The 12989-nt window shown below is 36.0% G+C and overlaps 3 protein-coding genes across 4 annotated transcripts; 2 read left to right on the top strand and 1 right to left on the bottom strand.

Moving 5' to 3' along the window:
- Positions 1-1819: 1819 nt before the first annotated feature.
- On the bottom strand, positions 1820-4167 carry LOC311074384 (ADP-ribosylation factor 4-like). Its single transcript, XM_084100952.1, has 6 exons — positions 3967-4167; positions 3672-3752; positions 3471-3580; positions 3290-3361; positions 3063-3188; positions 1820-2135 (listed from the first exon to the last, which is right to left on the bottom strand). Exons 1-6 carry the CDS (start codon positions 4031-4033, stop codon positions 2049-2051), a joined length of 543 nt encoding a protein of 180 aa, XP_083957078.1. The 5' UTR covers positions 4034-4167; the 3' UTR covers positions 1820-2048.
- Positions 4168-5199: 1032 nt separating this feature from the next.
- On the top strand, positions 5200-7035 carry LOC311074604 (ADP-ribosylation factor 4-like). Of its 2 annotated transcripts, none has more exons than XM_084101308.1 (5): positions 5200-5460; positions 5661-5741; positions 5836-5945; positions 6065-6262; positions 6384-7035. In XM_084101308.1, exons 1-5 carry the CDS (start codon positions 5394-5396, stop codon positions 6471-6473), a joined length of 546 nt encoding a protein of 181 aa, XP_083957434.1. In that variant the 5' UTR covers positions 5200-5393; the 3' UTR covers positions 6474-7035. The 2 variants fall into 2 exon arrangements, with proteins under 2 accessions (XP_083957434.1, XP_083957435.1); XM_084101309.1 differs by having other exon boundaries at positions 5205-5460; positions 6313-7033.
- A 2690-nt stretch (positions 7036-9725) lies between these two features.
- On the top strand, positions 9726-11339 carry LOC311073927 (ADP-ribosylation factor 4-like). Its single transcript, XM_084100043.1, has 6 exons — positions 9726-9867; positions 10044-10124; positions 10228-10337; positions 10462-10533; positions 10635-10760; positions 10834-11339. Exons 1-6 carry the CDS (start codon positions 9801-9803, stop codon positions 10918-10920), a joined length of 543 nt encoding a protein of 180 aa, XP_083956169.1. The 5' UTR covers positions 9726-9800; the 3' UTR covers positions 10921-11339.
- The last annotated feature ends 1650 nt before the right edge of the window (positions 11340-12989 follow it).

Genomic DNA, 12989 nt, shown 5'->3' with positions numbered 1-12989 from the left:
TTAAGAAACTAAATATATAAAGATACAAAATATAGTTTTGGGTATAGGACCTATGCTACTTAATAAAGATGATGTATACTTATTTAGAATGCTGAGAATTACAGCTTTTAATGCAATACTTTTTGGAGAAAGCAAGAATCCCCAGTTTTAAATGAGTAGATTTAGTTTCTAAAGTACATTATGGAGAGGATAACATGAAATTAAGAGCAAATGTATACAATTTAAAAAGATATGTGCAACTCTAAAATCAAAGAATATTCCATAAAATAAAGGAATATATATTAGCCTACATTAACTACATTTTTATATAACCCTCCCTTTTATTTCTAGTTATTTTATTTATTTACTTATTTAATATTGAATATTTGATATTTAAATAATATTACTTGAATAACTATTAGGAATTATTTGTCATTATAAGAGTTTGATATAAATATGTGAATGTTAGATTTTGATTAATATTTATTTATTGTTTTTTGTCTTTTTCCCCTTAAATCATATGTATGTGTTGGTGGGTATTATCACAAAAGAAAAAAAGTAGAATAAGGAATATTTATTGGGGGAAAATATTATGTCTTTAAAGGAACTGTCCATTTGTATAATTGTGTTAAATGTGTTTGAATTGAAATACATAATATATATAAATACAGTACATATATATATATATAGAGGTCTATATTGTCTAATTTATCATTGTAGCCTTATTTAAGTTGATTTTCTGTATACTGTGTATTTATTTTTGGACTAATAATGGTTAATAAAGTCCAATAATGGTATGAGAGAGTGTCAGTGGTAATATCATTGTGTTCTTGTCGGTCAGTGTTAGAGGATCTGTGTAACAGCTGAGGCTTAGCCTGACAGTTAGCCTGCCCTGGACCAGGCTAGTTTCCCAGCATAAGTTGCCAGGGTAACTGAGTTTGAACTATTTTAAGTTTGCTTTATGAAACAGAATCCACCGACAATAAGTCTGACTAACCAAAATAAGCCTGGCTTGTATTCTAATCTTGTTTTATGGAACAACCCTCAGTTCTTAGTCAATCATTGTCACTAACATTTTCCAAGGGTACAAATAAACAAGAGCTTCTCAGAAATAAAAACAAATAAACATTTAGAATTCATTTTGATTAAATAAATAAAAACCGTAAACCGGTGAGTGTCATCCGCCATTCTGATGCTGGTGGTCTTTGGATTCATTTGGTGAGAGTATTCTCCTTTTCTTTGAGGGCCTGAATCCGGGCCTGTGTGACAGGAGGCTTGTGAAACTGGTTGTCGGGCAACCATTCATGTTTTATATTTGAAGAACAAACCTATTTTAACATGCTTGAATTTTAAAGAGGTATATTCTGATACGCTAATAACGAACTGCTTTTGACACGATGCCTGTTTGTTATACTGATGGATATTTTCTAACATCTGTATTTTTGATCTGCTCATTTATATTGGTAGTTATTGTACAGGATGTTTTATTCGTTGCCGTGGTGATTATTATAGAATGATACAAATGGAAATTTGTGTTTTTTTGTAAACCATGTAAACCAAACCACAGTCCAACGTTTCAGCATAAACAATATTTTTCTATCAAAAGTTTTTTCTGTAACCATTCAGTAGCTTTTCCCTAGAAATAATTGCATTGTTCTGTTTCCCTCATGAAGAACAAGTATATATTTTTTCCAGGTGTAAATAAATGTCAATTATGAATCTGTTGAGCATAAATCTATTTCTGTAATGAATGTTATTCTTTAAGAACAGTAAAACTATTGTAGATTGGTATTTTGCTATTCTATTTTAAAAGAAATACAATTCATAACTACAATATTTTGTAAATAAATACAACATTTATTGAAGATATTTGAAAGCCACATATTGAAGTACAAAAATGATTTAAAAATGATTTAAAAATGTATTTACACCAGTGCTAAGTTAAATATACAGTGAATTAGAATTATATATTAGAATGTTTAACAATATTTCATGAATATCCCAAAATAAAACAAATCTGGAGACATATACGTTCAGTTATGATTTAGTGTGTTTTCTTCTGTAGTGTTTTATCGTTTGGACAGTTGATCCGAGAGCCAATCCAGTCCTTCGTATAAGCCTGAGCCTTGAACCGCACATGTGGCCTGAACGAACCACTGAGAGAGAGAGAGAAACACATGTGACCTCATACATCATCAGCTCTATTCTGCTCATCTGAGTCTGTGTGTCAACAGAGCCCGTCTACGGAGAGCCTGGCCACTCCCTATTAAGTCCTATTGTACTGAATTGTGGTTGTAGTTCCACCAGAGTTCCACTGGGGGCGATCGCCCATGAGTGCAGAATGAATGGGAGTCTATGGGGCTAGACGGATAAATTTGTCTCTTTCACCCGATTGCCGTTGAGAAATCTCAGATTTGATTGTAGGTTTTGCAAGTTCAACATGGGTTATAGGTCGAAAGTTGAATGAACGAGTACTTATGTCCTTTCGATTTCTTACAGGTTGAGTTGTTGTTGCCCATAACACGCTAGCATTCTGCTAATGAACGCTGATTGGTCAGTGAAGGACTGATTACGACCAGAGATACCGCTTAATGGCATCGTGGCATCCAAAGCGGGACCAGAAACAAACAAAACAAAAACTCTTCTAGCACGTGTGTTTACCTGTGTCAGCTGTGTTGTCGATGCCTCGAGAGAAACGAAAGTGCAGAGCGCGAAAGCACCAACGTGACTGAAGGATTGCCGTAAAGCAGTATCTCTGGTCGTACGATGTGTATGACGTCATTGACATTTTAAAAGACTTTTTAAAGCAAATAAGTGACTCTAAAAAATCTAACACCCAGTGATGTGTAATTCTTATGCATCTCCTTTCGAATACAACATTCAAATTACTAGACCAAAAATTATATCCTGAGAAAAGTGGATTTTGAGGGGTATAGCGCCATAGACCTCCATTCATTCTGCACTCGTCCTGTGAGCGCCCTCATGTGGAGCCAGAGTGGAACTGCAACCAGTTCAGAAGCCGGAAGTGTACTGAGAGTGGAACTTCTCCCCTTATTAGACATTCTCTGGTGTCGCTCACTCACCTGTCTTCCTCTCAGTGTGTGTAAACCCAGTCTGTCTGTCAGCTCAGAGACGGTCATGGCTTTGGGTAAATCCTGCTTGTTAGCGAGAACTAACAGAACGGCGTCTCTCATCTCGTCCTCCTCCAGCTGAAAAGGTTCAAATGGATTTGATGCACGTACACAATATTACATGTAGACTGTGATTATACTCAACTAGTGTGATATATCTGATGATATAGATTACGTACCATCATTTTTAGTTCCTCTGCTGCCGTTTCAATCCTCTCAGGATCACTGCTGTCCACCACAAAGATCAGACCCTGAATCATACACACACACACACTTTGTTCAGGGCATTTCATAAAAAGCAGTTGATTAGATTTGAAGTGCTAAAATAATACATACATATTGAACTGAACACATAATTACCTTAGTGTTCTGATAGTAGTGTCTCCAGAGGCGTCTGATAACGTCCTGACCGCCGACATCCCACACCGTGAAGGAGATGTTTTTATATTCAACTGTCTCAACATTAAAACCTAGAGAGAATCAGAGTCAGTCACTATCAGTGATTCAGTACTTATGAAATATGATAAACAATAAACATTTGTTTGACCTGAAATTTCTTACCTAGAGTTGGAATGGTTGTGACAACTTCCCCAAGTTTGAGTTTGTAGAGGACTGTTGTTTTCCCTGCTGCATCCAGACCAACTTGGAACAGAAATATGTATTGTGTATTTATTCCACAATGAAAATGAACAAGATTCATAATTGGAATATTTTCTGAAGTTTTATTAAATTCACGTATCAGTTAATATGCATCTGTTTGCAGTGCACTAGAGAAATATTTGTTTTAAAAACTGAATAAGAATCAAAGAGTAAAGATCAGTGTTTTACATTTTCTATAAATAATAAATGTACTCACCCATAAGCAACCTCATCTCTTTTTTCTCAAAGAGACGTGCGAAAATGTTGGAGAAGAAGACGCCCATTTTTTAAAGTGCTGATGAAAAAGCTTTTTGCTGGATTTAGTGAAAATAAATGTCCAGAGAAGAGGCTCAGATTGCGAGTGTGAAGATGTGTGAGTGTGTGTGAGCGTTTATATAGGCTGTTTGCTTTCGGTTTGACTGACAGCTCGACACAAGACGCGCAGTTTCTCTCGCGGCAAATCCAACGCGTTCGAAATGACGTCACGTCATCATCACGTGACAAAACAAAGTGCAAAATAATCAGGAACGAGACAAGAGTTATTATTTTGGTGATCAAACAGACAGTATCAGTGAAGCGCTATTTTATTATAAATAAATACAAATATATTATGTGTCTTGTACTTTGTACTTGTACTTGTTATATAAAATCATATTAAATTAAGGATGACATTTCCACCACAGAATGTCTCAAACTCTGAGCCAAAATGTTGATTTTTTAATTTAACAACCATTTTTATGCATCAAAACATAAAATAGTAGCAATAGTAGGTATGTATATGTAATATGAATTTAAACTCAACTTGTGCGGGCTATTCTTCAGAAATTATGTTTACAATGCCTGAAGGAGAAAAAAAACATCGCACATGACCCTCGTCAGATTTACAGAACTTCTGAAATCTTTATTCAGCTAAGAGATTTTAAACTTTATATCATAACACGATTTATTTTATTTTTTTATTTTTTTTTGAGGAACATAACAGGTAACATTTATATCAAAGATGCTAAACAGTCAATTCACACATTAAGGAAAATAAGAAAATAAAAAAATAAGACATCGGAGAGGAGGTATATATGTATAATTCAAATAAAGAAGAGGAATTAATTTTTTTATAGATGACCATAGCTCTGGTTGCTTTGCGGTTTGAGAGTCCTTGCAATGTTTCAAAGTAAATCTTCATATCAGCCTTAAAATGGTAAATGTTATGAATCCTTTCAGACCATTTACATTTGTGTATATAAAACTTACCAAGTAATATAATAAGATTTAACATAAAAACGTGATTCTTGTCTATATCTTTTTTGTCATAATAAAAAAAAAACCATCCCTTTTCTCTATGTGAATTTTGATTCCACTTAACATATTAAATAAATATTCCACATCAATCCATCATAACAACATTTGCTTTTAGACACGTGATACCGTAGGTGACGTCATATCGAACGCGCTGGATTTGCCGCGAGAGAAAGTGCGCGTAGTGCGCGTGTCTTGTGTCGAGCTGTCAGTCAAACCGAAAGCAAAACAGCGTATATAAACACTATCACACACACTCACACCAACATCACACTAGAAATCTGAGCCTCTTCCTCTGGACATTTATTTTCACTGAATACAGCAAACAGCTTTTTCATCAGCACTTTAAAAATGGGCATTTTCTTCTCTAACCTTTTCGCTCGTCTCTTGAAGAAAAAAGAGATGAGGTTGCTTATGGGTGAGTACATGTTTTCCCCCTCAAAATGTACTTTACTCTTATTATTTGATTCGTATACAAACTATTATTTCTCTATGGTGAATATATGCATATTCATTTGATTTGCCCTAATTAATATGTGAATTTTTTTTAGAAAACATTCAGATTAAGAATCTTGTGCATTTCCATTGTGGAATAAATGTAAATATTTCTTCTTAAAGTTGGTCTGGATGCAGCAGGGAAAACCACAATCCTCTACAAACTCAAACTTGGTGAAGTTGTCTCATCTATTCCAACTATTGGTAAGAAACATATTAAGCCATCATTTATCAATTCCTGCATTCATATGTATTCTATATGTCTGTATGTCTAAATGCTCATGACTCTCCTCTCCAGGTTTTAATGTTGAGACAGTTGAATATAAAAACATCTCCTTCACGGTGTGGGATGTCGGCGGTCAGAGTGTCATCAGAGGTCTCTGGAGACATTACTATGTGAACACCAAGGTAACAGAGTTTTATCACTATTTAAGTACAATCTGATTTTGCAGTTTACTATATTTGCCCAAATGTGGTTTTATTTGCAAAATGTCTACTTTGCATGTGTGTGTGTGTGTACGATTCAGGGTCTGATCTTTGTGGTGGACTGCAGTGATCATGAGAGGATTGAGATGGCAGCAGAGGAACTAAAAATGATGATGGAGGAGGACGAGATGAGAGACGCCGTTCTGTTAGTTCTCGCTAACAAGCAGGATTTACCCAAAGCCATGACCGTCTCTGAGCTGACAGACAGACTGGGTTTACACACACTGAGAGGAAGACAGGTGAGTGAGCGACACACAGACTGGGTTTACACACACTGAGAGGAAGACAGGTGAGTGAGCGACACAGACTCAATGCAGCTGATGATGTGTGAGGTCACATGTGTTTCTCTCTCTCTCTCAGTGGTTCGTTCAGGCCACATGTGCGGTTCAAGGCTCAGGTTTATATGAAGGACTGGATTGGCTCTCGGATCAACTGTCCAAACAACAATAATTCATGATTTAAGTCGACATGAAACACAAGTCTTCTCTTCCTTATTGTGACGTATATCCGAGTGAAACGCCTTCTGGAACAAGAACAAACAGGGCAAGGCTTGATCGCGCCAGTAAACACGTCACCAGAGAAGAGAAGAGATGTCGCTGCAACGGGGAGGGGAAGTTATTTTGATTAAAGATTAACTTTAAAAAATATATTGATGTGCACGGACACATCATTTCTAATAAAAACTGAAATATTCCATAAACAACAAGAATTGTCCATGATTTCATGGTCGCTTTAACACTTTATTGGGGGGTTTTGTGGACTGATACTTGAAAATACATTGTAATAGAATGTACTGTATATATTATAACATCCTCCAACTGTTTATTATCTCAAAAGCATGTTAATTTATTAATGTTAAATCATTCTTATATGGACTTTGAAAGGAAGTTTGTCATGTTTTCGTATGTGTGTTTGTTGCATTTGCACTTTGAAAGAACGACCTGATGTCTGCCTGTAATATACATCTGTGCCTTTCAGATATCTCCAATAAATTATTTTATTTACAAACATCAATATTCCTATATTTCATTCTCATTTAATAAATACATGTTAAAATTAGTGCATGTTTTAGTGCAGAAACAATCAATCTGTGCTTGCAAACAGCTTGTAATACGTTTCCTGCAAAGACAAAAGAGGAGATCAAACACCCTGCAATAAAACAATAAATCTCTCTAATCTGGAGAGAAGATCTCAAAGAAAGAGCACAGGACACCGCCTTGCCCAAACTTCTCTCCTTGCTCCTCTGTGCTGTACTCCCTCTCCTTTCCCCGATTCAAGTCACTGAAAGTCACTAAGAATGTCTATATATACCACATATGTGACCCTGGACCACAAAACCAGTCACATGGATCAATTTTTCTGAAATTGAGATTTATAAATCATCTGCAAACTGAATAAATAAGCTTTTCATTGATGTGTGGTTTGCTAGGATATGACAATATTTGGCCGAGATACAACTATTGTAAATCTGGAATCTGAGGGTGTAAAAAAATCTAAACATTGAGAAAATCTCCTTTAAAGTTGTGCATTTATGTTCACGATTCGCTGCATTCACTCACAAAAATACATGTTTTATATATTTACAAAATATCTTCATGGAATATGATCTTTACTTAAAATCATAATGATTTTTGGCATAAAAGATAAATGGATAATTTTGACCCATACAATGTATTGTTTATTGCCACAAATATACCAGTGCGACTCGTGACTGGTGACGTGATCCAGGGTCACATGTAATGTATGTTGTGAGTTTGTGTTTGCATATCAACAATATGTGCTCCAGCATCCCCATTCTCTCTCACACACACACACACACACACACACACACACAGGTGTCTTAACCCCACTTAATTAATGACACTCCCCTTCTATCATTGGTCACATGACTTTCCCATTGCATGGCTCCTACACGTATTATACCTTCACCCACGCTGTTGGATTCGTTGGTCCTACAAGCTCCAATAAATTATGCATTTACAAAAAAAAAAAAAAAAGTCTTGAATACTCCTTTCACTTTCAATAACTAAACTGTATTTGGGAAATTGAAAGCTGAAATTTGTTTAAAAAAATGTTCTAACTATTAATTTGTCATTTAGCTAATGTTTTTTTTTTTAATCTAAAGTGACTATATACAGTAACCTTTATAGAGGTTCAGTCCAGCTGAGTAACCTGGAGTTGAGTGTGTGTTGATCAAGGGCTCTGCAACAGTTCATATCTCCATTTGGGATCAGACCTTTAGTTACCAACACCAAACTTTAAACATAACATGATGCCATCTTTAAAAAAAATAAAAAATCTGTTAGTAAAAACTGTAGGCTAAGTAACTATATGACAAGAATTTATATTTTAAAAGACAATATTTTGTAACATTTGTAATATATATATCCCAATGTCAAACAGCAATACGTATGGGCCTACTTTTAAGGCAAAATATCGTAAAACAAAAATTGTAAATTTTTCGCTATCGGCTATGTGCACTGGACTGTTTTATGCCACCTTTTGTTATTTGGTTATTGTTTTTTGTATTATTTTATTGTTTTGTGTGTTACCCTGATGGGGTTTGCTATATTTGTTGACCATTTTAGGTGTGTTATTAGTGTTTACAGTTGCTTGATAAACTGATTATAATGAACTTTAAGTTCATTGCATTTGCATCATCTGATCTGTTATGTTGGTACATTTTACAGTAACAGATTTAATTGCTCAAATAGCTTGGAATGTTAAAGGGATAGTTCACCCAATGAAACATGAAATATCTGTCATCATTTACTCACCATCAAGTTGTTCCAAACCTGTATGAGTTCCTTTCCTTTCAAATTCTGCCCTGTCAAACATTTCCCTAGTAAGTTTAAGAAAGACATTGATGTAAGTTGCTCTTTTTGCTCTTTGCACTTGGAAACAGTACCCCACATTTTCTGGCATAGTCATGTGAAAAGTTATGTTATGAGGTATCTATATTTATTAAGGATAAGATTCTCTTTAATTTTGTTTTGCATTTTGAAAATGTACTTTTTGGATATTCAAAGTATGATAATAGTGTGATTAAGGAGGCTTTTGTAATTAATCTGTTCAGATCAAATTTCACATGCATAAGTGTAAGTTTTCTAACAAAAAGCCCATTTTCTCAGTATTCCTTAAAGAATTTGAAAATTACTTTTCTACTATTCAGTCTAGTACTAATGGAAAAGTTATTAAGACTGTTAATTTGTGTACTGTCTTCAAAATCGTTGATTGATACAAAGGTCTTGTATTTTTGTGATTTATTATTATTATTATTATGATTTTTTTAATTTTTTTTATGTGTGTTTTCTTTGCTCCCCTGGGTCTAAAATTGTATGTTGTATTGTTTTGTTGTTTAAAGCAATAAAAAAAAATATATATAAAAAAAATATCACAGTGTTATGGTGAAGGTCTAGCAATCACAGCAACTATTTATGCCTGACCAGACGCTCTGCTCATATTTGCCACAAATTTATTTACTTCATTAAAGTGAGCTAACTTTAAATTTGACAACAACAAAAAAAAAAGTAAGTTTTGTTGTGTTGGCTAAAAAAAGTTTGTTTTGTCACGTGATGATGACGTGACTACATATCGAACGCGTTGGATTTGCCGCGAGAGAAACTGCGCGCGTCTTGTGTGAGAGTGGCGTTGTTGAGCTGTCAGTCAAACCGAAAGCAAACAGCCTATATAAACACTCACACACACTGAACACACACTACCAATACGAGCCTTTAACTTATAGAGAACAGCTGTTCTGTCTTTCTGAAGCTAAACATGGGTAACTATTTCTCCCGTGTTTTCTCTCGTCTCTTTGTGAAAAAGCAGATTAGATTGCTTATGGGTGAGTGCATATTTGTCTCCACACTTTGAGTTTAAAGTCTTACAGTTTAGCCCTTATTGTTTTTATCATGACATGTTCTTAAATAATTTTTAGGCCACGGGGGAAAAAAATTGCATATTAATAATCTGAAATAGGTCTATGGTTATTTGAATGAATGTAAATATTTCTTCTCCAAGTTGGTCTGGATGCAGCAGGGAAAACAACAGTCCTTTACAAACTCAAACTTGGTGAAGTTGTCACAACCATTCCAACTATTGGTAAGATAAATATTATGTATTTAAATAAATACATTTGTCATGTCTGATATGTGGACTGTCTGATTATCATTTTTTATTCAATATCCAATTCTTTCCTCACTAGGTTTTAATGTTGAAACAGTAGATTATAATAACATCTCTTTCACTGTGTGGGATGTTGGTGGTCAGACCAAAATCAGAGGTCTTTGGAAATATTATTATCAATACACTGAGGTAAGAGTTTAACACAAACGTGTCATTATGCAGTGTGATTTTGCAGTTATAGCTTTGAAAATGTCACCCTTATGGAGTGAACATTCAGTGTGTGTGTGTGTGTGTGTGTGTGTGTATGATTCAGGGTCTGATCTTTGTGGTGGACAGCAGTGATCATGACAGGATTGAAACGGCAGCAGAGGAACTAAAAATGATGGTACGTAATCTATATCATCAGATATATCACACTAGTTGAGTATAATCACAGTCTACATGTAATATTGTGTACGTGCATCAAATCCATTTGAACCTTTTCAGCTGGAGGAGGACGAGATGAGAGACGCCGTTCTGTTAGTTCTCGCTAACAAGCAGGATTTACCCAAAGCCATGACCGGCTCTGAGCTGACAGACAGACTGGGTTTACACACACTGAGAGGAAGACAGGTGAGTGAGCGACACACAGACTCAATGCAGATGATGATGTGTGAGGTCACATGTGTTTCTCTCTCTCTCTCAGTGGTTCGTTCAGGCCACATGTGCGGTTCAAGGCTCAGGTTTATATGAAGGACTGGATTGGCTCTCGGATGAACTGTCCAAACGATAAAACACTACAGAAGAAAATACACTAAATATGTGTATATTATGTGTCCGTTTTTTTTTTTTTTTTTTGAGAAAATCATGGAATATCTTTATATATAATTCTAGTTCAGTAAATTCTGTATAGTTAATTTACCACATAAAATCATTTGGCCTATTTTTGCTTCTAATGTTCATGGCCTTGCCTACCTTCAATATTTGCCTTTCAAATACAGAATGTATATGACTGAATTTATAAATTATGCATTACTGCTGTACTATGTATGCACTATTATTTGTTCTACTACTGTATTTAATGTACTGTTAATGTACCACAGTTATGTCATCTTTGACTTGTTTTATTGTGTGTTCAGGATGAGCTGATGTGTGCCTGTAATATTGATCTGTGCCTTTAAAATATATGGAATAAATGCTGTATTTATTTACAAACATTAGTTTCACTCTCATTTAAAAAAATAAAATAAATAGAAATATTAGAATAGAATAGAAAAATGCATGATAAATATTTTTCAATTATGATAGATACAGTGGGGATAACAAGTATTTGATACACTGCCGGTTTTGCAGGTTTTCCCACTTACAAAGCATGTAGAAGTCTGTAATTTTTATCATAGGTACTCTTCAACTGTGAGAGACGGAATCTAAAACAAAAATCCAGAAAATCACATTGTATGATTTTTAAGTAATTAATTTGCATTTTATTGCATGACATAAGTATTTGATACATCAGAAAAGCAGAACTTAATATTTGGTACAGAAACCTTTGTTTGCAATTACAGAGATCATACGTTTCCTGTAGTTCTTGACCAGGTTTGCACACACTGCAGCAGGGATTTTAGCCCACTCCTCCATACAGACCTTCTCCAGATCCTTCAGGTTTCATGGCTGTCGCTGGGCAATACGGACTTTCAGCTCCCTCCAAAGATTTTCTATTGGGTTCAGATCTGGAGACTGGCTAGGCCACTCCAGGACCTTGAGATGCTTCTTACGGATCCACTCCTTAGTTGCCCTGGCTGTGTGTTTCGGGTCGTTGTCATGCTGGAAGACCCAGCCATGACCCATCTTCAATGCTCTTACTAAGGGAAGGAGGTTGTTGGCCAAGATCTCGCGATACATGGCCCCAGTCATCCTCTCCTTAATACGGTGCAGTCGTCCTGTCCCCTTTGCAGAAAAGCATCCCCAAAGAATGATGTTTCCACCTCCATGCTTCACGGTTGGGATGGTGTTCTTGGGGTTGTACTCATCCTTCTTCTTCCTCCAAACACGGCGGGTGGAGTTTAGACCAAAAAGCTCTATTTTTGTCTCATCAGACCACATGACTTTCTCCCATTCCTCCTCTGGATCATCCAGATGGTCATTGGCAAACTTCAGACGGGCCTGGACATGCGCTGGCTTGAGCAGGGGGACCTTGCGTGCGCTGCAGGATTTTAATCCATGACGGCGTAGTGTGTTACTGATGGTTTTCTTTGAGACTGTGGTCCCAGCTCTCTTCAGGTCATTGACCAGGTCCTGCCGCGTAGTTCTGGGCTGATCCCTCACCTTCCTCATGATCATTGATGCCCCACGAGGTGAGATCTTGCATGGTGCCCCAGACCGAGGGAGATTGACCGTCATCTTGAAGTTCTTCCATTTTCTAATAATTGCGCCAACAGTTGTTGCCTTCTCACCAAGCTGCTTGCCTATTGTCCTGTAGCCCATCCCAGCCTTGTGCAGGTCTACAATTTTATCCCTGATGTCCTTACACAGCTCTCTGGTCTTGGCCATTGTGGAGAGGTTGGAGTCTGTTTGATTGAGTGTGTGGACAGGTGTCTTTTATACAGGTAACGAGTTCAAACAGGTGCAGTTAATACAGGTAAGGAGTGGAGAACAGGAGGGCTTCTTAAAGAAAAACTAAAAGGTCTGTGAGAGCCGGAATTCTTACTGGTTGGTAGGTGATCAAATACTTATGTCATGCAATAAAATGCAAATTAATTATTTAAAAATCACACAATGTGATTTTCTGGATTTTTGTTTTAGATTCCGTCTCTCACAGTTGAAGAGTACATATGATAAAAATTACAGACCTCTACATGCTTT

Source organism: Abramis brama (assembly GCF_963993115.1).
Source record: "Abramis brama genome assembly, chromosome: 23".
NCBI lineage: Eukaryota > Metazoa > Chordata > Actinopteri > Cypriniformes > Leuciscidae > Abramis > Abramis brama.
The sequence above is the reverse complement of the archived record's forward strand: the minus strand, read 5'-3'. Positions and strand labels throughout refer to the sequence as shown.

Bases quoted from the DNA above. Each gene is read 5' to 3' on its own strand.
- LOC311074384 (XM_084100952.1), bottom strand. From the start codon at position 4,033: ATGGGCGTCTTCTTCTCCAACATTTTCGCACGTCTCTTTGAGAAAAAA. The intron at 3,753-3,966 runs GTGAGTACATTT...TTCTGTTCCAAG, and splicing joins AGAGATGAGGTTGCTTATGG to TTGGTCTGGATGCAGCAGGG. The intron at 3,362-3,470 runs GTAATTATGTGT...TGTATGATTCAG, and splicing joins ACTACTATCAGAACACTAAG to GGTCTGATCTTTGTGGTGGA.
- LOC311074604 (XM_084101308.1), top strand. From the start codon at position 5,394: ATGGGCATTTTCTTCTCTAACCTTTTCGCTCGTCTCTTGAAGAAAAAA. The intron at 5,461-5,660 runs GTGAGTACATGT...TTCTTCTTAAAG, and splicing joins AGAGATGAGGTTGCTTATGG to TTGGTCTGGATGCAGCAGGG. The intron at 5,946-6,064 runs GTAACAGAGTTT...TGTACGATTCAG, and splicing joins ATTACTATGTGAACACCAAG to GGTCTGATCTTTGTGGTGGA.
- LOC311073927 (XM_084100043.1), top strand. From the start codon at position 9,801: ATGGGTAACTATTTCTCCCGTGTTTTCTCTCGTCTCTTTGTGAAAAAG. The intron at 9,868-10,043 runs GTGAGTGCATAT...TTCTTCTCCAAG, and splicing joins GCAGATTAGATTGCTTATGG to TTGGTCTGGATGCAGCAGGG. The intron at 10,534-10,634 runs GTACGTAATCTA...GAACCTTTTCAG, and splicing joins CAGAGGAACTAAAAATGATG to CTGGAGGAGGACGAGATGAG.